Here is a 25105-nt window from a genome sequence, read left to right on the forward strand (position 1 = left end):
AAAAGTGTCATCTGGATGTTGATAAGGAGGCAAATACATATGTTGGAACTACTTCAGCACATATTTATGAGACTGATCAGCCAAATCTTGTTTTTTCAAAATTTATAGTTATATAGTTCATGTATTGTATACTAGGAAATAGTCGTATATCATATATGGTCTTGGATGTTCAGATTATAAACTCTAGTTAAAGTCTTTTAGTTGGGTAACTCCTCCCTCCAATTTTGTATAAGTATTGAGGGTTGGCTATTTTTCAAAGTGACAAGTTTTCATGGATGTTGTTTAAACTTTTTCAATATAAAAAAATATTGGTTTTGATGAAGTGTACAAGCATTAATTGAATACTTTTGACATTTTCTATATAAAAGCTAAAGACAATAGAATAGCTCTCTCTCTCTCTCTCTCTCTCTCTCTCTCTCTCTCTCTCTCTCTCTCTCTATATATATATATATATATATATATATATATATATGCACTAAAGACAATAGGTAATATTCGAATCTCTCTCTCTCTCTCTCTCTCTCTCTCTCTCTCTCTAGGATGCATGTACTGAATGTTGATGAGTGTTGAGGTGCAAATGTTGGTTTTGATGTAGTGTACAAGGATTAATGGAATACTTTGCTCCTTACACGCCTTCAAAAGCAACTTATTTTCTCGACTCTTCACATTTGTGGAGTAGACATTGTTTGTATTCCAAGAATTTTGAAGAATGGAGGCTAATTTCAATCTAAAGTCTTCGAAGCAATAAATGTCTTTTTCGAGGTGGATTTACTGTCTTTATAAAGACAATAGATAGCTCTCTCTCTCTCTCTCTCTCTCTCTCTCTCTCTCTCTCACACACACACACACACACACACACACACACACACACACACAGCTCTCTCTCTCTCTCTCTCTCTCTCTCTCTCTCTCTCTGACACACACACACACACACACACACAATCTATATATATATATATATATGATCATATGGTTATATGATTGATTTGATTGATTTTAAGTTACCATTCAAATGGTCTACCAATTGACCTTAGTCATTGGTCAATGTAACTAATAGAACATTTTTCTCACAATTAACCTCATACATCTTCTTTGTACCCATTGCACACCAAGGTACAATTGCTAATATGTGTTCTCAAAGTTACACATGTACCTCGTTCAAATGTTATAAATATTTATTTTATAGATCGCTAATAATTATTTTCAAAGTTGCACATTTACCTTGCTCAAATGTTATAATTATTTACTTTGTAGATGTGACTTATAATCAAAGACTTTTGCTTAATTTTAATTTATTTGATTTAAGATTTTTAAAACGCATGCACTCCATTACACTATGCTCCACCTTGCATATTACTCCCTAAATTATTAAAGCTCCACTTAATCGTTAACGCACAAATTTGGCTTTATCTTTTATTTTAAAATTAATGAAGTTTTAATAGGCACATTTGCATTAAAGGAATGATACTCATTACGAGTCAGCAATAAATTGTATAATATTTTGAAGGGTAATTAAAGAAGAGGATGCCCCTTTTTAACTTCACCAATTCATACGCCAATGTATATACAATGTTGGCACTACGAAATTAATCGATAAATAGTAAACAAATTATTTATTTATTTATTTATTTTTTCCATCGTGTTTTATATTTATCATAATATACCCATTGAAGTTCAACGAATAATTAAACAGTAGCCATCAGTAGGTCTCCAGTAAATCATGTTTTATTGGTGAGCTAATATGACATCAAGATTTAAATAATTTTTAACTATAAACAACACATCTCGGTCAATTATTGTTATTGAAAGTTTCACTACTGAATTTTACCATTATAAGTATCATACTAGTCAATATATATAGCCTTGAATATACAAGTATAATCGTAACTATTAGCAATCACCTAACTAATGAGCTCTCTCACCTATATTGAACAAAGTCCAATTCTGAAGAAAAATCGAAGTCCAAGCTATATGGATGTGCAAGTTTGGCAATCAGCAAGTGTGCAATGCATCAGAAAATGGTAAAAACAAACTAGATCAAAATTTCCAAGTAGTAGATATATATGGCCTACCCTATTATTTGCAACATGCATTTCAATCTATTTAGCCCTCTTCAAAACACTTCTGGCAGACCTCTCTTTTTCTCTGCACATTTCATACTTTCAAATAGTAAATAATGAATCTATAATTAACGTGTAATTAGTTACCACCCACTTCCTTTATCTGGACTCTATTAGACAGTAAATTGGTGCACCCTGTTGTGTGATTTATATTGCAGTATCCTCTATTGTGTGCAACTCCACTCCTGATAACACTCTTGTAAAATTGCAACCACAAATGAGACTTGGTAGAATGTACATTGTATAGTATCTGGATCATGGAGGAGTGAGAAAATTATGAAAACTATTTGATTTACAACAAAATCAAGGCAAATAACCGTAACAAAAATCCATGGGATGACCTTATTACAAACACTGAATAAAGTTGAAATAAACAACCCTTCTATAATAACCAATTTCATTTTGAGCCAGCCGCTCTGGTCTCAAATGCACACCTTAATTCATAGGCCATTGAACCTCAAGACAAACAGCTGAAGAATATCTCAATGGGTGATGTGAACCGGCATCATCCACAGGCAATCCAGGTGGCCCACGCACTGCATCGAATGACATGAGGAATCCGATTGGCCCTGTGAACAGTGGAAACCCACTAGTCTCGCCTCTTTATACTCACAAAAGTGTTTGCCCTACTGAGTTTTGGGCCAACTCAAAGATTTGCTTATTTAAATTCACAAATTTTAAGAAACCTTCCCATTATTGTTTTGCCATTTCTAGTTATGCAATAATCCAAGCACATTATCAAAAAACTGTCTAATCTTAGCCAAAGCCCTACAGAATCATAAATGATCAAAAGAACAAAAACCTTAAAACAAAAATATATATATATATATATGCTTCATTCAATCATACAAAAGTTCATAGCCATTACAAAATTACGAGGCAGTAAAAAAAGCCAAGGCAGATGAGATCTCAGACTTTTTGCGTCATCTGAATCTTGGTAAGAACTGAGCAATGCTTCCAAATGTTGTTTCAAGATAATGTTGGGCGCCACATAGTCTTCTGTGCATGGAGTAACCCTTCCTCATCTTTTGAATAGGTAAGTTTAACTTCCCAATGCAGTGAAATTACCATGCCTTCCAATTCATTGATTGTCTCTACATTATCTCGAAAAATAGCAGAACCTCCTGGCCTTAATATTCTATCAACTTCTGCCATTACAGGAACCAGTGAACACCTGCAGATACAAAGTTATTAATATTGTATTTTAATTTTTAGGAATGGAGAGCAAGACAATTCACAAGAATTGAAAGATGAAATTACTAAAACAATTATATGCAAAGGTCATGTCTAACTAATTGTAACCTTTTCTTAAGCTTGGAGAATAGGTGATCCGCATGCAAGAGATCATATGACCTAGGATAAGTGCTGAAAGATTGACACCAATCGTGATGAATTCCAATAAGACCACGGTCATAGACAATAGGAAGTGTATCAGGGGAATCTATTGGCACAACATTCATTACCCAAACCTTCTTTCCTGCCAAAGCAGCTGCAAATCTGCAACACAAACACCTCATATAAGTCTCCTTTTAAGAGAAAATGTTAGTGTTAATGTATATAGCCTGTAATTGACAGGAAGGTCAAATTATTTATCTATTAAAAGGAGGCAGTAGTAAAGCTCTGTTAACAGGTTCCCAGTAAATACATTATGGGTAAGAAGATCAGAATCCACAATGAGAAAAATATTTGTTAAGCTGGCTTCCACATAAAATTCTGCAGGAGATCCTCATGGCATTGGATATCAGAAGGCGTGATCCATTAACCATATTTTTAGATTGTGACAAGATAAGAATCTTACCCGCCATAAACTGCTTTCATATCCATAACATTCCGAACATTAGACCAATCGATTCCCATGTTATTAAGATAAGACTTAAAAACGACTCGTTTCCAATGTTCAGAATCCGATATGAAATCCATTGTTGCTTGTTTCCCATACACTCCAGCTCGTGCATTGTTCAACCAATGTGGAGCTTTGTCAAGCCTTTGAGGCCATTCTTCAGGCCATTCAGTCCCACGCTCACCATCACCAGTTGGCACCTTATGCATGCAGCTCTTCAGAGGAACATACCTGTCAGAAAAACAAAGCTGCTTCAGTTTAACATAAATCAAGGTGATGGAAATAGTAATATAAGGGCATACCATGCTGCATTGGGGTCATCACTCTCTTCACACAAAGGAGGATCTTGGTTCCTTCTTAATTCATAGCAAGTGTTAGACGTCGGTTTCTGATAGATAGCAATACCTACTCCATTCACCCTATCCTTTTTCTTTTCAACAAGGTTCCAACACATGGATTTTGTTAAAGCTGACATAGCTGCAAAATCAATGAAATACAAAAGTATTTAGACAGATGATAAATTTCATTCATAAGTTCTGGATGATTCCTTAAATACCTAAAGCTCTTCTTAAAATGGCAAGAAGCAAGAAACAACTAAATAAAATGACCTTGAAACCCACTGCAATTCTAGTTAAAAACATCTCATCCAAGGTTCTTTCTGTATAATCTCCAATGTCCTAACAATTCTAGTGAAAAAAATATTATTAGCTATTTGTGACCAAATTTTATGATATAACAAATTCTTACTTTCATTCAGAACTTGATTTTGCCAACCACTAAACTCCTGAAAACATTAGATATCACTTATTATGTATACCCAAAGGAATCATATTTTCCAAAAGTTATAAGCATGTATAGTCACTTTTTTCTCAAATGTTCATCAGAAATTTTAATATTGGAAATCTTATATAGAAAGATTTGCCAGCTCTCTAATATTACCAATACAAATCCCTCAAATTTTCCCTGAGGCCAATACTGTGAAGGTTGGACATAGCTACAAAGAAACAGAGTAGGGCTGTAGATTTATTAATAAATACCAGGGTTCATCTTAAAGAGGTTACTTACATTGAGAGTAAGGATAAAAACGACTGGCTTGACCTTGCTACTTTGCTGGATAATAATCAGCCCCCTTATATATTGTTGATTATCAATCAACTTGACTATTCTGGGGAACTCTTTAGATTATTACAATACCTTACCTTTGCTGAAGGGATATATTGTTAAAAAATCATAGATGTCAAGAAGATTGTCGTTGATGTTATTCAAATCAAGCACAAAGAAAAATAAATGCATGATCTCAAAGATTAAGCGACTATAAAAGATTACGCAATGGAAGGATCCCATTTGTTTAGGCATCAATTGTACTACTTATGAAGCAGCTTGACTATTTTGGGGAAGTCTCTAGATTATAACTATCATATCTTGGCTGGAGGGATATATTGTTAAAAAATAATAGATGTTAAGGAGATTGTCATTGATATTATTCAAATCAAGCAAAAAGAAAAATAAATGCATGATCTCATAAGATAAAGTGACTAACATAGATAAAGTGACTAGCAAAGATTATGCGAAGGAAGGATCCCATTTGTTTAGGCATCGATTGTACTAAACAAGGCAGCACTTACATGACCAATGCAAATAAATATTGTTTGAATGAAAGCAGTGGCCTCCATAAAAAGTGTTCTTAAATAATGAAATGCGGCAATCAAAAAGAAAACTTAGTTAATACAAAAGCAACTTAATAAACAAGTGGTTTGTTTAATGATCCATTTTCAAGTGATGCAATTTGTACTAAGTGCAATTCGTGTTAACATACTGAGCAATTCAATGTATTTGACTTCATTTGATCCAAGTCCAGATCATGTTAACATATTGGCCAATTCAGTATATGCAATTTGATCAAATGCTGCCCAACATGATCTACCACGTCTTGCTAAGAATGTAAGTTTGTTTGGCAATTGGTAAAGTTTTGTTATAGATGCAAAAGAAGATTTTTCAGGGAGCTGCAAATTATATTTGAAGAAATGTGACTATCTTTTGATATGTCGTCTATTTGTTAAGAGGCTTGTCTCCTAAATATATAATTTAGAAGATATATGTATGGATTGGAAATGAGGGACTGGTGCCTCTAGAATTTGTAATAAGCAAAAACATTGTTCTCACACAAGAGTTTCCACATGAACTTCGTTGTTGTTGTATTGCTTATTGTTGTCTCATGTGCACTAATTTAAAGTTAAAGCATAACTGAATTGGATAAGTTTTAAAAAGGTTGAAAGGTTTTTTAATTATGATACACTCCTCCCCACTCAGGATAGACATGTGTTCATCATATAAGATGACTGTCCTATGTTTGTGTAGTTTTAACCACATCCACTCATGCAGTCTTCCTTCCTCAGCTTGGAGAGTATCACTATAATCATGTAGTGGATTCATTTAAGTTGGTCTTGCCCTGCAATGTGTTATGAAAGTATGGGTGGTTGTGTTGTCAGTGTTTTTAAATGGTTTGATTGGTCTCCATAGAGGCAAGCTTCTAATCACCAGTCATGTAGGTGCAGGGGTTAGATAATACCATGGGAAGGTGACAGACCATGAAAATTAAATTTAACTGTAACAGTGTTGACAAGCTGAATGTAATCAAAGCCACTTTATGTCTGGACGGGATTGACAAAAATGGTGGTATTTGATCCAGGCATTCTGTTATGGATGAAACCTTGTGCAAATTGAAAATGGCAGTCATGGATAAACCCATTCAAGAGAGCTGTTTGGAACATTTCCAAGAAGATGGCAATATAGGCTTTTCGCTTGGACCTTCAATGGTAATATAGAAGGGTAAAGTACCTGTCGAGAAAGCAGAGGTGGATATAAGAGCCATGGATGCAAAAGATTTAAAGGTTGATATGAAAAATATTGAAAGTTTCTGCGAAAACTTCAGTCTGGTGATAGAGCAGATGGTGATATTTAAGCATAATGATGAAAGTTCCATTGGAGCTTACAAGTGGGTATATGATGGCCCTTCTGGAGAATGATTGGTTGATGTGAGCTGTGCTGCAAGCAGAGCTGACTTGTGGTTTCAAGTTCTCTGGTCTAGAGGCAATTGTGTCCAACTGTACCTTCCGTGGAGCTGTTTGCAAATGCAGAAAATACAATTTATAATAGGACCCATGACTGTTGGTTGACGGCATTCTGGGTTGTGTTTCATCTGCTGGTTGGGTTAGGTTATGTTCTCTTGGTTGATTTAATTCAGCATTTTTAAAGTTAGGCCGATTGTTTTGTATTGTAGTAATTGGTAACGAGAGCCAATTACGTTCTATTTAATGCCATATTTTAGCCTATTTTATACGCCTTCGTATCCATCCCCACATCCCATTTTCATTCCATATCAAAACATTATACTATTTTACATTTCATATGATTAAATATATAAAAGTAATATTTTTTAGCCTATTTTATACGCCTTCATATCCATCCCCACATCCCATTTTCATTCCATATCAAAACATTTTACTATTTTACATTTCATATAATTAAATATATAAAAGTAATATTTAATATAGTTTTGGGATAAATACATGGAAATTAATTATTGACTGTCTTTACTAATAAGCATTGTGAAATATGTTATAGCAACATGTTGATTACATAATGTAGACTTCCTACCACATCAGCTCAATGCATTCCTTCTTAGAACAATGATATTTAGCATAGCATACTTAAAAGTGGCATCAGATCTATTTATATGGCCGCATACATCAATATTTGGTAGGATATTAAATATTTAACATTATTAGTGGATAAGTTTTCCAGCTGTTTATACCACTTCAACACATGGTTCCCCTTGCTAATCATCTTATTACTGCCATGTCACAAATATTAGGTCTGAATAACGAGTATCTATGATTTACGTTTTGCTTCTTGGAGGAAACTGAAATAAGCTTGATAAGTGGGAGATATTTTTCAAAAGCTGTTATAACAAGAACATTTGCAGTCTGCACAAATTTATGTGAGCCGTTATTTTGGCCATATGCTACAATAAACTTATTCTGTTATATGAAAATCAATTTAATAGCCTTAGAGATCAAGGGCCACAAGCCATTACATTCTTGTCCAAAACTGATTAACAAATTTCTACCACAAAATGTTATGCCGTGAGCATGCATTTGGTTATGCTATTTTGTATGCAAAAACTATAAAAGCTATTGTATTCTTTATGCAGAGATAATATATGAGACTGACTATTTCTAAAGGAACAAAATCATCTGAGTTAAAACTACAAACTCAGTAAGCATTTTTCAAGGTTTCTTCAAGCATGCATTTGGTATGCTATTTTCTATGCAAAAACTATAAAAGTTATTGTATTCTTAATGCAGAGATAATATATGAAACTGATTATTTCTAAAGGAACAAAATCATCTGAATTAAAACTAAAAAATCAGTAAGCATTTTTCTAAGTTTCTTCAATTGGTTCGCTGGGAGAAAGGATGCCACTCTTCAGCAGCCAATTGAATATATATATTTTATCTCTGCAAGGGTGTTTTATTATTTCTGCAGTGTTTGGATCAGTTAAACAATAGAGATAGCTATCGTAATTTCTGTAGTTGGTATTGTTATCTCATGCCATATTTTCTTGTCAAAACCTAACTCCTAGCCAAGTCGTGCATATTATCATTCATTGATAAGATAATTCAGTGGAATAAGTTTAGAAAAAAAATTATATTAAAATCAAATATTTAATTCTTTTAAAGAATTAAATATTATTCTTGGAGAAAAATAATTTGTCCAAATTATTTGCATACCAAATAAACCAATTCTTTTCAAGAATTAATTTAAAGAGCTTATAAAAAGAGATATAAGTGCTGATGAAAATGAATTACATAGTTTTATCCTGAGATAAATTAATTATTTTAAGAATTAATCATTACAATGAGCAAAATGTATTAAAAAGCTTGTAAAAATAGATATAAGTGCTGATGAAAATAAGTTGCATAGTTTTATCCTAAGATAAATTAATTCTTTTAAGAATTAATCATTACAATGTGCAAAATGTATTTGCACCTAACTATGCTTGTGCAAGGGTAGTTATAAGGGAGGAAATTGAAATTGGGATGAAACCATTGCAAAGAGGTGCAAAAGAGTTGGGTAAGAAGAACTTATGGGTAGTCACCCAACTACTTATGTGGAATTCTTTAAAAGAGGAAAAATTTATTGTAAAGGGACTTCCCTCCTCTGTGGGAAAATTGGGAACCAAAATTCCAAGATTTTTATTTACAGTAAAGAGTTGGTGAAATAGAGAGTTTTGAAAAAAAAAAACTTTTCATGAATTTATTTCATTCTGTAGCCTGTGAGGTATTGGAATGAAAATGATTTGTGACATTATTTCAGAGGGATATTGGTGGTCTGTGTGTCATCATTATTTTTGGAATTATTTATTTGTAGGTTTTAAGGATATTACCTGTCTTTGTGCTTTCAATATTTCTTATCTATCTGCAGACTTGAAATAATATACATAGCCTTTGGTGCTAAATATGTTGTTACTCTTTTATTTGCAAGAGAATATTTCACTATTCTGTTATTTCGGTTAGAATTATAAATAGACAGTGTTCTATTAGTAATCAATAATACCTTACCTTGGTTGCAAATATTCGTTTACTGGAGGGGAAGAATTATCTCAAATGTTAAGAATATAACATTGAGGGAGCTGCCTCTTTTTGAAGCAGAGGAGAATCATCATATTCATGGTGATTTATCCAAATGTTGCAAGATTTTGTCACAGTCCATTCGGCAAATCGCTGAAGAAAGCCCAGTGAACAAATTACTTGCTAACTAGCATTTAGTATCAATTGGTTTCCATGTTTCAAAATTATTTGTAAGAATTTGCCTTGGGAAAAATGACGCCAAGATCAAGAAGCTCAAGAACAAAGCACAATATGGACCAAATGATGTATGATCATAATAACAATATGAGAATAAATTGATGTACATGTACACTAGAAGTGTCTGTATATAAAGGCCTCTAGAATGACTAGGAGTTAGCAAAATGATAAGCCTCACAACTAAGCACATGTCCACCAAGAGTGGATTATCCTCCATTGAGTACAGAAGTTTGTGCGATGATGAGAGGATAAGCTTACATAGGTGTATCACATAAAAAGATGTTGTAGACACCATGTGCTTAATTAAAGTGCAAACAACTGAGTTGTCATGTAACTGTGTTGTCTACATGACAACTCAGTTGAATATGCAAACTCCTATGTTGTAGACACCATGTGCTAAAATGAGTTGCTAACTCCTGTGTTGTCAACAAGACAGCTCATATGAGTACGCATACTCTTAGGTGTCTACATGATAAATAATAAAATAATACATTTAACCTAAGTAAACTTAAGTAAAGTATAAATAATAATTAGATATTTACACTAACATTATTTTGTGGTTTGTATTTAAAGTTCCTATTTCATAGTTTGATGTAATTTCTACATAGTTCATGTAGTGTGAATAGAATAGGACAGATCCTGTGTCCAGGAAGTGACAATTCCTGTCACCAATTTTATTTCAATTTACAATAGACTTTTTTCATAGGATGCATTCATAACCACTCATCTCACAACTTCCACCACCCCTTTGTGGCATACAAGCCCCAACGCCTTTCGCAATTTTACATCCCGGATTGACACATATAGACCAAACTGATATTTATTATTAAACATCAATTCTATTTCACTCGTTGCCATAGTGTTGGCCTATCAAAAGGTATATGGATTGTTTTGTAGCATTTTCTAAATGTCTACTGGGTTTTTAATTTTTATTGTACAGTTAGGTTGGTATTGTTGTTATGCTGTTGGTGTATGACTTTTTAATTAGTAATTGGAAATGTTACTGGAAGGGACCCAATCAATCAATCCCCATAAATTATCCAAAAAATTAAAGCTATCTACCAAACTAACTCTACGACAACTAACCTAAATTCCAATAGAAACTTTCTTCCAAAAAACATAGACGCAATAGGGTAGCATAATATTATTTGAAATGATTGAGATCTCTGTTACAAGTTCATCCCTCAGCAACCCTGAGTCCCGGTACAGTTTGAACCAAGTTCAAGGCCCTGGTCTGTCCTCTGTGGGTTCAGCCAAGGTCCTACCCACGGCCTGTGGATTAGGCCTGGACAAACCTAGGTGAATCCGAATCGAATTTCACCTTTAGATGCATTCAGCCAACTAATGAGTGTTTTTTAATTATTATTTTTGACTTTTTATTGTGAGACATCCATCTATAGCAGTGGTAAAAAGATTTTCAAAATCATGGTATCAAAGAATAATCACTGGGTTGCTATGCTTGAAAGAAAATGGGCAGTCTGATATAAATGATAAGCCCTTGCATAGTAAATACTCAATCTCTAATGCTATCAAATTTATAACAATTGCCAATGTGTGAATCATGTTTATCATTGTTAAGGACAGTGGTTGTGTCTGCAAAAGTACCAAATGACTGCCTTCAGCACTCTATCAAATGTGTAGGGGCAGTGATCTGTAAATAATAGTGAGCAAGGATTAGAACCATGTTTAAACCTGAGGACTAGTTCATTACTTTGAGGATAACTTAAGCCATATCCAAGTTCTTGACACACTTCAATGTCCTATAGATGCAAAACAAGCAGTCTTAATATGCTTAAAGACCTTGTGCTACAGCAGCAAACAAAAACAGTGTAGTGAAAGTAGGCTTTAAAATGATAATGGTATCAAAGAGAAATCATAGTGTTTCTATGGAGGTCAGAAAGTATCCTATGTATCCCAGTGCTCTGTGAAGAGCCATGGACATGTTAATGTTTTATAGCTGCGAGAGATATCATTCTTCCAGTTGTTCCTTCACGTTCGTGGAAGTCATATTTGGCATCTTCATGTGATGACTTGGCACCATATTTATGTTGGCATCGTATCCAAGCACCATTTTTCTTGGCACTGTGTTTTCATACTCCATGCTGGCTTGGCATTGTGAGTGTGTCTATACACATGCCGGCTGTTTTCTTCTTGTTTGGGCTTGTGTCACTTATATCGCCGACTCTCATTATGGATGCCGGTGATAGTAATTGTGTGTAACGGCTCATATGGAATAACTAAAGAGCCTTGAGGAGATTCACATATGGTATGACTTGGCAACATGCATGTACTGACATGACACCACGCATATGATTATGATCTTGTTGTCAATATATAATGTTGGTTTATATCTTGAAAGTGCCAATGGTTCAATTTGGGATGTTGTTTGGACCTCGAAACCATTATCCCTTGACCTCCTGCGAGAAATGCTAGTCTTATCACTAATACAGCTCTCAACTGCTGTATCTTTGCTTCATGGGAGATTATTACAGTGATTCTGTATAGTGGTTTTATGGCAACTAGTGCGATGCCCCGTTTGACTACCTTTGTTTAGTCTTTTTCTAGGCGATGTTAAGCTTCAACAGAGGATGGTATGATTATGCTTTCAGTAATTTTAGAGGATTTTTTTTAGGAGCTCAGAGATGCAACAGTGAGTTGCATTGATATCTGAATGATATTTTATATATATAACAATGCAACTCTCACTGTTGCATCTCTGACCTCCTAAAGACAATCCTCCAAAATTACTGAAAGCATAATCATACCATATATATATATATATATATATATATATATATATATTCATTCTGTGACTTCAGTCTTTAAGTAAATATCTTCTGTTATATGGATTACATATATGTTGGATAATCATTCTATGTTTGCTCACTGTATGATCAACTTATGATAGTAAGGAATTCTCCGAGTAAGAAGTATTTGTGAATAAGGCTTTTTTTTTTTTTTTTAACTGTTGACAGTTCTAAGCTTGAGAAGATTGCATTTGCTTTGAGAATAGAATAGAGGCATCATCTTTTTGAGGGTTGGGTTGTTTTCCTCAAGCAGGAGGGTTTTTCCCAGGATAACTGAGCAGTGTTATTGTGTGCTCTTTGATTCATCTTGTTGCATATCAATTTCTGGTTCAAAACTTACCAGAATATGGTAGTCACCAAGTTGTTACCTATGAAATGTCACTAAGACTAAAGACTGCAGTGTACAGAGCTCATAATCACAAATGATTGCCCTGTCAAGTAAACCAAGGTCAAATGAATTACAGGAAGATGGTCATCTAATATTGATGGTGAAGGTGATATTTTGATGACCCATATGATTTCGATTAATGATCAATTATGGCTGCTTGTTGACACTTGACATTATTATTTTTTAATATATATGTGTGCGTGTGTATGTGTGTGTGTATTCGAGTTTGACTAATATTCAACAATTAATATGGTGGCATATTTACTATTTTGTTATGTTATTTATTATTTAACTATTAATATGGTGATATATTTTTAACTTAATTACTGATGCAAATATGCTGAGTCACAAGGTTCAAATTCGAATTCAAGTTCGTCAAGCATAAAATTTGGATAAAATTCGGCAAGGGTAAAACTTCGAAAAAAATCAATATTAGATTTACCTTATATAAATTTACTTATTTTTTAGTATAAGTAATATTTCCACAAAATTGTCAATATAGTTTGACATAGCTAAATAATTAAACCAAATCACTCAACATTATTTTAAAATAAAATAATATTATAATAAATAACAATATTATATTTGTTGGTGCAATTAAGTATTTACTAATTACAATTTACTTAAGTTTACTTAGGATAATGCATTTTCATATTAGTTGTCATATAGACACATAGGAGTTTGCACTTTATTTGAGCAAATGTTGTCTCACACCTCTCTTTGTGTGATACACCTTTGTGTTTTTACCCTCTCATTGTTGCACATACTTTCATACACAATGGAGGATAATCCACCTTTGGTGGACATGTGCTTAGTTGTTATACTTATCACTTGCATGACTCCCAGTTCTTATGCATTGCCTATATATTCAGGGTCTTCTACATACATTGAATGTGAATCTGAATTAGGCATTGAGCATTGTACTCTTGATCATTGTTGACTTAATCAATTGAACATCATTTTGCTTGTCTCTCTTGTGCATCTCTTGAGCTTCTAGATCTTGGCATTACATTCATTGTCTTAGGCGAATCTTGCATGGTATCAAAGTCGAAAGAGCATTTCATTGCATAACCAATGGAGAGCATTTTACTTCATTTTGGAGGGCCACGATTCAGATCTGGATCAGCATTTTTGTGGGAGTATCTAGAGCAAGATCAGACCTCACCACTGTCTCTGGGTGGCCGTTCCAATGAATTTGACTATAAATTTGCAAATCTATGGACAACCCGATCTGCAAATTGACGGTACAAATTCGAGTTTTTTATTCAAAAATAATAATTTCCAAACAAATTTATCAGATCTGCTTTTTTCCATCAGTTTTTAATTTACAATTTCTATGGGGCAAAATATTGTTTTAGGCCAGATCGGCCTTGTTGCATATATGTTGTTGCATAGAGCAGAGCAAAAACCGCAATCATCAACAACCCTGCAACATTGAACAACGACCCCACACTTGTTATCAACTACATTTTAAAGAGCACAACATTTTCTATTTGAAGACACAGCAGTCATTTGATTCACTATTTCAATATCATTCAAAGTAATATACAGATCGTTGAATCGGAGATCATTAACATATTCATCATACAGTTAATAGACATATTGACAGCAACAGTAAACACATTATCTCAGTCAAAGTCTGAGATATATATTGTTGAAGATAATAGCTGCGACAGAGATCTTTATCTCTGATTTTATGACAGAGAAATTTGTTTGTTATGACCATCATGGCCATCTTCAGTTGAAAGAGATATTTGCAATCATATTTAAGTTATTATTTTATGTAAAAGGACGTGTCATACTGCATGCAAAGAGTCATGCGTATGGAAATATGAAGTGTTGAATATGTGGAAATTTGAAGTGTCTTATTTTTTAGACTCAAAGAGACCTCCGTGTGATAGATGAAGAGTCTTATGCAATCTATTTATATGATTGCTTAGTTTATTGTAAATTAATCAAGTGGAAACCTATGTAATTGAACTTTTATGTTCAATGCAATGATATTTTGTTGTGTGGCTGGGTTTTTCCTTTCATTCTAGAAGGGTTTTCCCAAGGTAATTCTGATGTTTACTATTTCAATTTTGGCTCTTTCATATTGATGTTTATCTTCATTGATTTTTTGGCTCAAAACTTAACATGGTATCTAAATTATTAATGCATTCTTCTCTGAGAGAAGTTTGAGGTGAAAGCCCTTGTTCCACCCTCTACGAGTAGGTATGGTGGACTACCCTCTACGAGTAGGCATGGTGGATATGCATTCTTCTTTGGGAGAAGTCTAAGGTGAAAGCCCTTGTTCCACCCTCTACGAGTAGATATGGTGAATCACCCTCTGCAAATACGCATGGTGGAGATGTATCCTTCTTTGGGAGAAGTTTTTGAAGTAAATGTCTTTGTTCTACCCTCTACAAGCAGGCATGGTCAAAGTCATGTGTTTGACTAGACATTCTATGTGCTTATGAAGTAACCATGGTGGATTATGTTATGCTAAGATTACATATGTGAATTTATAATCTTTGATTGCAGCTATGTGTGCATGCCTGAGTGAAGATCTCTCTTGCTAAGAGGGAGTGTTGAAGATTGTAGCTGCGACAAAGATCTCTGTCTCTGATTTTATGACAGAGAAATTTGTTTATTATTGACTGTTATGGCTGTTGGGTGGATATTTTGCAACCGACAGTTTTGGGTAAAAATATAGTCGCAAAATAGGATGACCAGCCACAGCGTGTGAGACAGTCTCTCCTACCTTAAAGGGAAGGCTCCCCCTTCACCGTTCCTTGGATCAACTCAAGGTAAGCAAGAAGTTGAGAGATTTTATTAAATGGGTGTTACCAATATCCTTTCTTCTTAACATTCAAGAAAGAATCCACTTACTCGTAGAGCGAGTAATGGGCAAGGTGAATCTCTAACTACACTTCTATCAAGAGCTAGAAACAGTGATACCGATAAACCTTCACTAACTCAAAGACTAGCTGAAAATGTATCGGTTTAGCTCTAAGCCCAATCGTACTTCTATATGGAAAAACTTTACAATTAGGGCACAAAGTGTTGGAAATATATGAGGAGTAACTAACAAGGGGGGTGAATCAGTTACCACTAAAATATATCCCAGATCCCTTAGATGTCAACTATTAACTTCAGACTGATAAAACAGATCACTGTTGTTACTCAGTAAACACACAAAAATTGTTGTAACTCGGTAAATGCAGAGTGTGAATTACTTTAGTCAATCTTAAGATGTTATCATTAATTACTTGCAAGCATGAAAGAAATAGCATGAACACATGAGACACCAGGATTTAACGTGGAAACCCAATTTGGGAAAAACCACCAATGTAACTAGTTACTGTTTTTCACTCTTCTAAAGTGAGCCATGTTAAGAGCCAACCTTGTTAAAGGTTACAAAACACATTGTTAGGTGTGACCTTGTTAAAGGATTTAATCACCCTATTATGAGTGGTCTTGCAAAAGGTCTTTAAACAATTCAAAAGAATTGCCACCTTGTTAGACGATTTACAAATGGTTGTTAAACCAACTCTGTTAAAAGATTTTAGATCACTGCTACAATGGTTAGAGAGTAACAATGAAATGACCTGATTGTGATGCAACTGAATTGCTGATTACAGATCTCTGCTTTGGTTCATACTTGATCCTTCCTGATCGAATAACACTTTTCTGCTCCACAAGGATACCTGCTTATCCTTAAAGTTTGCTTCCTCTTCTTATCTCTTTTCAACTTATTCAACTTGCACACATCACATTCATGCTTGAAATCACAATTTGACCTTTTACTTATACCTTTTAGATTGTCAAGTCGGCTCCAATATAAATTAGAATAGCCAATATTCATCACGTTAATCGGCTAGAATCAATAGGTAAAATAATTAAGCTTTATATGCCAAAACAAGAAAAATCCTTTGGTAGCCGACCCGGCTCGGTAGAAACTGATTCTGAAGCGATTTCCTGTGCTAACCAACAGAAGCTCGATTAACACTGCGAACTTACAAAATTCCTTTGGTAACCGAGTGAACTCGGTTAGCACTGACTTTGTTCAACCTTCCCTTTGTTAACTGAGTGAGCTCAGTTAACACTCTTTTCAGCTTAACTTCCTTCAATGCCAGAGTGAGCTCGGTAGAAATTGCCTTCTGTACAGAGTAAACTCAGAAACACTCGGTAGACTAGGAAAACTATCTTCATTGACCAAGTGAGCTCGGCATGCACTGACTATCAACTGATATGATATTTGTGTAACATCAAAGACAACATACAATTGATCAATTATATCGAACACAAAGACTCCTAAAAGTAAAAATATTTAGCTATTTTGCGAATTAAGAAGAAAATGTAAGCTACAGGCAAAGCTTCAAGCTATACACTTTCACAATTGCTTCTGGTCAAAGCTTTGGCTTCAATTGCTTCTTAGCTCTTTTCTATTCAATTCACGAGATACAATTACCAATAACACAAGATAGCATAAATCAAAGACAACTTGGATGAATTATAGACAAAGCTTACAATTCACACAAATAACAATCTCACTTAATCAAAGTTAAGTGTCAAATGCTCCTTTGTATTCACTTTCTCTCAAAATAGTGCTTACACAAACAAAGTTTTGCTGGCACAATTTCTCCAGAGCTCTCTTGCATAAAAGATAATGATAATTTTACAATCACGGGGCACTCCTTTATATAGTCACAAGAGTTGAGAAAAAGATGGAGGAAAAAGTGAGAGCAACTCAACCAAATTTGACCTAGTCTAACTACAGGAGAAAATAAAGGTTACATGCAACTCGCATTACATCTTTTACATACATGTAACTCACATTACATGTAATTATTCTTTTTCATGGAATGCATTCTTTACAACAACTAACATGAAATAAAAACAAAACAACAATCTTAGACATTGTTTCTCGGTGCCTTGAATTTGACAATGATGCCACGCACTGTGGGAAGATCAGCAATTTCCATAGTCTTCGATATGGCTTCAACTCTTACTGCATTTGCATATGCAGATTGCACAATTTTAGAATTTTTTGTTGTAGTATCTAACAAGTGTTTTGTCAAGGATTTAAACAAAACAAACTTGTTTATCGTATGTGAACCAAAATCTTCAGAATCTACATCAGCATTGATCCTGTTGGTATATTCTGAATTTACTATCTCTGTTGCACTAAGATTACCAAATTCATCACTAACATGACATCCCATCTGTTCCAAATCACAAGTAACACTTGTTTCAACTGCTTAACAATCTCCAAAAGCCACTTGCAACGTTGTGATCAGCTTCCTTAATGTCTCCTCCTTGTAACCAATGAGCCCTTGAAATCTAAAGGACATTTCACATTGTTATCTAAGGTTTTGCAACCCTAAATTTTTCTCTCCAAGTCAACTATGTTCTTTAAGAATTAATATTATTGTAAAGTGCAAAATGAATATTTCACTTATCATGGGAGTAAAAGTGATGGAAGGCAATAGAAGTTCAGTAAGAAGTAAGTTAGGGCAGTTGCCCAACTTCTTGGCAAAATTTATATAATGGAAGAAAACTATTGTAAGGGGGTTCTTCTTTTGCAGTCGGGAAGTTCTACAGCTGCAACAGAGGAGAATACAGTTCAATTTTGGTGACAGGGAACACTTATGCTCTGATAACAAAGCAATTTTTGAAAAGTGTGTACAATTGTTGTTTTTTGTAATCAGTTATTTCTTACTTTCTTGGTGCAAAGAAATAAAGGAAGTGCATTGGGTGTTCTTTTTCAAAAGAATCTGAATTGTTGAAGTGTTAATCCATTTATGAGTATTTTCATGGTATGGTGTGAGTATTCGTGAATGGTTGAATTAGCATTGTGTGTGATAGCTCTCAAGCGTAGTCCTTGATTGCTCTCATTAACAGTTTGCATCATTTTTATGAAAACATTGAAGGCGTGTGGTGCATTCGCTATCAATGGTTTTCCTTTTTATTTTTTAAATTCTACTCATTTTTATTGAAAAATCACAAATTTTATCTTACGAGGGAGCTGCCCCTCTAAATGCAAAGGAAGGCTGGATATTAAGGGCCTATCCAACTGTTGGAGACATCAATTTGCCAAATACTCCATTGGGCAAAATCATATATTTTCTAAGTGACAAATCTGTTTACCAACAGATTTTTGGCGACTCTGCTGGGGAAAGAAAGCAAGTTCCAGTGCTTTTCTTTTCTTGATAATCTGAAGGTTACCTCCCCGAGGACGGAGGTTGGAAACTTTAATTGAATGTGGTGAAAGAATTGTGGTGTTATGGCTTTGGTTACATCCCAGCCATGGGGGACTCAGATTGGGCCATTTTCTTTATCTCAATACTCAGTCTTACCTAAGAATTCATTAGAATATCTCCCAAAGTTTTCTGGTGATGCAAATCAAGACCCTGATGATCACATTAAAGCAATTACAGTTGCCTGTGGGATTCTTGGTGTACAGGAGGAGAATGTCTTTGTTAGATTATTTGTTGGAAGTCTCATTGGAAGAGCTGCTGATTGGTTCCAAAATTTACCAGATAGTTGCATCACTTGCTGGAATGATCTTGAGGTAAAATTTCTACAAAGGTTTATGCTTGTGGTTGATGTTGCTAAGATGTTATTAAATTTCTTTCAAATCAAGATCAAAGAAGGGGAAACCATGAGAGATTTTGTTGATAGATTCAATAGAAGTGTTGATAAGATACCCCTAACTAGCCAACCAACTGAAAACAATCAGTTGTGTGTTTTCATTGCTGCCATGCAAATAGAGATTAAATTCTTGCTTCTTCGTTTAAAAGTGCAAACATTGCAAGATGCACAAAGGGAAGCTATTGGATTAGATGATGACATGATCTTGAGTGGAATGAAGTGTAAAGAAATTTCACAGGCAGAAATTTATCTCTATGAGCAGCAACAGTATCTAAAGGTAAAGCCTATTCTCAAGGCAGTAAAACTAGTGCCCACTGTTTCATTTTGTCAGAATCTAACAGTCTTTAATGATGAAGATTTCCTAATCCCTCCTATCAGTGAAAGTACTTCGTGTAGTGTAACTGGAGCCTACCATCTACATGTTGATTATGATGATGAACATGCTTCACAGTCAACTAACTCAATGACTGACCTTGATATATCTCCTATTGAACAAAGATTGGAGGTTGAAAATCAAATGAAAATTTATTAGGAGATTTTCAAATTCCAGAACTTGATTCTTTTGTATTTGAGACTCCTGATGACACTCCCCCAAATGATGTTGTTTGGGAAGGCTTGGATAGCTTTTCCTATGAGCATTTCTTGTTTGATCTCTTGGAGACTAATAAATCATTACTACAGCCTAAAGCATCAAATGACTGCCTAGAAGCAGAAAAGGAAGACAAAATGTTTGAAGAAAAAGAAATTGATGAAGTGATGCATAGACAAGAAAATGCTTTTGAAGAGGACTCAGTGAACAATCAAGAGGGAGAAAAAGATTTACATATTTTTCAGCCTCCCACAAATCTTTTTCGCTATCTTCTTTTGGAGGAATCAATGCAGCAATTTGCAGAGGAAAAGTCACATGGACAACCCAAAAATAGGACTCAAGGTATGGAAAAGATAGTTGATATTCTATCTATCTTTTTACAAGATAATATTGATTTGAGAAATGTGGAAGAAAATCTTGAATCTATATATATTTTCCCTCCTCTGCATTCATTTTCCATTCATGAGTTCAATATCACATTGGCCATGTTGCTCACCTATACGCAATGCATTCTTCCATTCTATCAAGAGTTGGTTCAAAGAGGTTCATACTTTTCCCAGCCTATAAGTGGTCACATCTAAGTTTTTAGGGTTTTTCCCTCTTCATTGTAAATAACCATTTCCTTTTTGCAAATTTTGGCTTGTGTTTATTTTTGTTTAAGTTGGTGTTTCCCTTCAATAAAGTTGCATAATCTTTTAATCCTTCCCTTCCCTTGAGTCATCCATTTTCTAAAAAATTCAAAAAAATGGGAGACCCTCTTCGTTGATTCAAAGGCATCAAGTGACAGATGGAGTCTTAGATACATGTGGAGTTTGATTTTAAGAATAGGTTTTAACATGTGCTTAAATAGAAATTCTAGAAAAATAAAATCTCGGTAGATATGACAGTTCTTCATAGAGAATGAACTATTTTTCAAAAGCAATTTTCTAATAATGATGTGTATGGCTTCATTTTACAAAAATCAGCACAAGATTGGGACCATTTTATATTTGGTAAAAGGAGTTCCTCATTGGTGGCGGTCCTCCTATATTGAAATATAGGTCAAATATTAGTAACGCTTGGCAAATGTGCAGCTAGAATTCAAATTGTTTTTGTTAACCCTAATTAGGGTTGAGATGCAATGGCTGCAAGATAAGAGAGGCTGGGTGAAAATGATAATTTGCCACTAAAATCATCGGGTGTTCATCATTATTTTGTAGTATCATAGCACAAATTGGAGGTGATGAATCATAATATACTGTGACCTCATGGAGCACGGATATCAATGTCATTAGGACTTATTCTTTCTCCAACAAGAGAGTTGTCAATTCAAATACATGAGGAGGCCAGAAAATTTATATTTTAAACTTGTGTCAAGGTAGTTTTTGCAAGTGGAAGCGCATTGAGACCACATGATGGAAGGATGGAGATGACAAGGGACTGAAGCTCTATGACCCAGGCTATTTTATTACTGCTCCTATTTGTTCATCTATTTCAAACATAGATGGAGATGAAGGGTGTATTACCATATGTTACAGTGAAGCGAACTAGACAGCAAGGTGGCTTAAAAAGAATACCTGGAGTTTCATACGTAGAAGATGAGAGTATCAAGAATTTTTAAATATTTGTAAGATTGAGTTTTCAATTTTCTTTGCATTTGAAAGTGCAACATCTAAATTTTGAGGCACAAGATCTAATAAAAGAGAAGTAACTGGCATGATGATGGCATAAAACTTTATTCATATCCATATTTTTTTTAATTAAAGGTCAAATTATTTCAGTCTTCTGCACTTACTCAAGGGTGCATTTGGACAGAACAAAAGAAAAATGTGTCTGTTGAACTTGAATATGTTCAATGATGTTGACCTTGTTTGAAGCAAGGATAAAGAAATGTGGGTGCAACGAAAATGAGAAGAGAGTTTTTTTTCTTTGTTTCTTGTGATTGTTGTGGAAGTAGTATATGGTTAGTACAGATAGAGTTGTAGAGGATGTTTTACATTGGAAGGAAGACGGAAATAGTCTCAGAATTAAAATGCAAGGCTAACAATCTGAGTTCCAACAGGATGGATTAGATCAATAATATTCCTGCCTGTCCAACATTTTATCCAACAGTGAAGGAGTTTGAAGATCCATTGTCTTATTTTCAGATTTATATTTCTTCTCACAAACACAGGAACAGTGGAATGATGACTCTACACCCAATGGATAAAGCACTAGATTATGACAGATAGAGATTCTGGAGTTCTTTGCACCCTGACACAGAGTGCAGTCCCCAGAAAGAGCCAATGTTATCTAAGGTTTTGCAACCCTAAATTTTTCTCTCCAAGTCAACTATGTTCTTTAAGAATTAATATTATTGTAAAGTGCAAAATGAATATTGCACTTATCATGGGAGTCAAAGTGATGGAAGGCAATAGAAGTTCGGTAAGAAGTAAGTTAGGGCAGTTGCCCAACTTCTTGGCAAAATTTATATAATGGGAGAAAACTATTGTAAGGGGCTTCTTCTTTTGGAGTCGGGAAGTTCTACAGTTGCAACAGAGGAGAATACAGTTCAATTTTGGTGACAGGGAACACTTATGCTCTGATAACAAAGCAATTTTTGGAAAGTGTGTACAATTGTTGTTTTTTGTAATCAGTTATTTCTTACTTTCTTGGTGCAAAGAAATAAAGGAAGTGCATTGGGTGTTCTTTTTCAAAAGAATCTGAATTGTTGAAGTGTTAATCCATTTATGAGTATTTTCATGGTATGGTGTGAGTATTCGTGAATAGTTGAATTAGCATTGTGTGTGATAGCTCTCAAGCGTAGTTCTTGATTGCTCTCATTAACAGTTTGCATCATTTTTATGAAAACATTGAAGGCGTGTGGTGCATTCGCTATCAGTAGTTTTCCTTTTTATTTTCTAAGTTCTACTCATTTTTATTGAAAAATCACAAATTTTATCTTACGAGGGAGCTGCCCCTCTAAACGCGAAGGAAGGTTGGATATTAAGGGCCTATCCAACTGTTGGAGACATCGATTTGCCACATACTCCATTGGGCAAAATCATATATTTTCTAAGTGACAAATCTATTTACCAACACACATGACTGAAGAATGTCACATGAAACCAAGGCATCCAAATCAAATTTCACTATTTCATCCCAATCGTCAAGGATTTCTTTCAAGTTATCTGCTTCCAGAGTCAAAGAAGAAATTAAGTTTTGTTCCATTCCATTCATCTCTTTGACACTCCTAAGAGCTGCAAATATCTCTGTGATGGCTCGAACTCCTTCAGAAATGATTTCTCGTATCCAAGACTTAGCAGCTTCAATCAACTTTCTCTCTTTAGACGTTTGAGAATAACAAAAACACTTTGAGAAGATTGTTTCTGGATAAACTCTTTCAAACGAGAGATCTCCTGTTTCAGCCGATTCTTCTTTTCCCAAAGCTCGTGATTGTTTTTTGATACATTGGCCAATGCATCTTGAGCATCCTGCAAACAATCCAAACGTAATTGCTTTCCAAATTCAACCTTAGTAAACTTGTAGTCAGAATGAGTAAGTTCCTCAATAGGTTTATCTACCAAAGGCTCAACAACCTCAACAAATTTAGTTTTATCAAAATCAACCAAAATTCTGGAAACAATCTTATCTTTCAAAGATTTGAATTTAATCTTCTTAGCAGGAAGATTGTCAGGAGGAACAACCACTTTTCTTCTCTTTGTTGTTATTTTACTCAACTATGCAGGTAGGCTAAAACTTTTATTTGCAAAAGTAAGCACAGTGGAGACCATTGGCATTGATCTAGATTGTATATCCATAGTGACTAAGCAGGATTCAATCTGTACTGCTGAAGGCATAGGAACATGTTGAGAAGACTTTGTCATGAAGAGTTCAAATCCTGTCAAAGATATATCAAGTTGAGAAACTTGACCACTGGTAAGAGTCAAAAAATCTTCAAACACATTTGCTAAGTGATCATACTGTTCATGTATAGGGACATGAGGAGCAGCGGAAGAAATAGGAAGAGCCATGATATTAACCTCCGAGACTAGAACGGAAGGAGTGAAAACAATGGAAAACGAATCCACGTCGTGATTTCCCCTTCTTCATCTGAATCTCCTTTATCAGATTCTATTTCCAATTCTTTTTCTGATTTTGCTACGAATTCATGAATTGGCTCAGGCACTTGAGATGATTTTGTTCTTTTCCTGCCCTTCAATTTGAATTTGAGGGAACCCTTGGCATCAAAAGATGAGGCACCATCTTTTCATGTAATCTCCAACTGTGATTTCCTGCCAGGAGGACCAAAACTTCCACAATCCAAGCCCATCTTAGGATTTACTCTTTTAAGGCCTTTACTTTTCAACCATTTATTAGTGTTTACTAGGATGAATTGAAATTTGTCCATGATAGATGTACCTTCCTTTTGTTGCCATTGGATAGGAAAAGGGCATTTCTTATCAAAGCCGGCTTGATGAAACTCTGGATCAAGAATCTCGCCATCATCTTCAACTTGGAAATCTGAAGGGATTTCCAACATGTTAAGATCAATTATTTGTTGCAAGGTTAATCTACAGTAATCCATCTTCAAGATGTCAAGTTTTGTCCTCATGTCTATTCAGATGTCTTCAATGCGATGAACATGAGTGTAAGCTCTTCTCATCTGAGAATTCATTTCTCGGTAGTCAAAATCAAATCTGGCCTTGAACTTCTTCAAGGTAATCAACTACAACTTTGCTTCCATATTCTTTGTTTTAGGCACAGAAATGATTGAATAATTGCCAATAGCCAAAGGCTTAGCTGTGGTAATGCCAAAACCAGGCCTATGTGAAGCATGTTGATCACTCTGCACGTCCATGAGCTATCTCGCTAACTCCATCAGGATGATTCGATC

At 34.7% G+C, this 25105-nt stretch overlaps 1 protein-coding gene across 3 annotated transcripts in view; it reads right to left on the reverse strand.

Moving 5' to 3' along the window:
• Positions 1 to 2923: 2923 nt before the first annotated feature.
• LOC149575936 (putative methyltransferase PMT24) overlaps positions 2924 to 25105 on the reverse strand; it is a 63590-nt gene continuing 41408 nt past the window's right edge. For all 3 annotated transcript variants that reach the window (XM_089816028.1, XM_089816025.1, XM_089816032.1), the window contains exons 7-10: positions 4263 to 4437; positions 3919 to 4191; positions 3423 to 3617; positions 2924 to 3294 (exon numbers count right to left, since the gene is read on the reverse strand). In XM_089816028.1, coding sequence (XP_089672154.1) covers positions 3090 to 3294; positions 3423 to 3617; positions 3919 to 4191; positions 4263 to 4437 — 848 coding nt within the window. In that variant the 3' untranslated portion in view covers positions 2924 to 3089. The remainder of the gene's footprint in view (positions 3295 to 3422; positions 3618 to 3918; positions 4192 to 4262; positions 4438 to 25105) is intronic.

This window comes from Cupressus sempervirens, chromosome 1 (genome assembly GCF_028749045.1).
Source record: "Cupressus sempervirens isolate cs-2001-9-10 chromosome 1, ASM2874904v1, whole genome shotgun sequence".
In the NCBI taxonomy this organism is placed as follows: domain Eukaryota; kingdom Viridiplantae; phylum Streptophyta; class Pinopsida; order Cupressales; family Cupressaceae; genus Cupressus; species Cupressus sempervirens.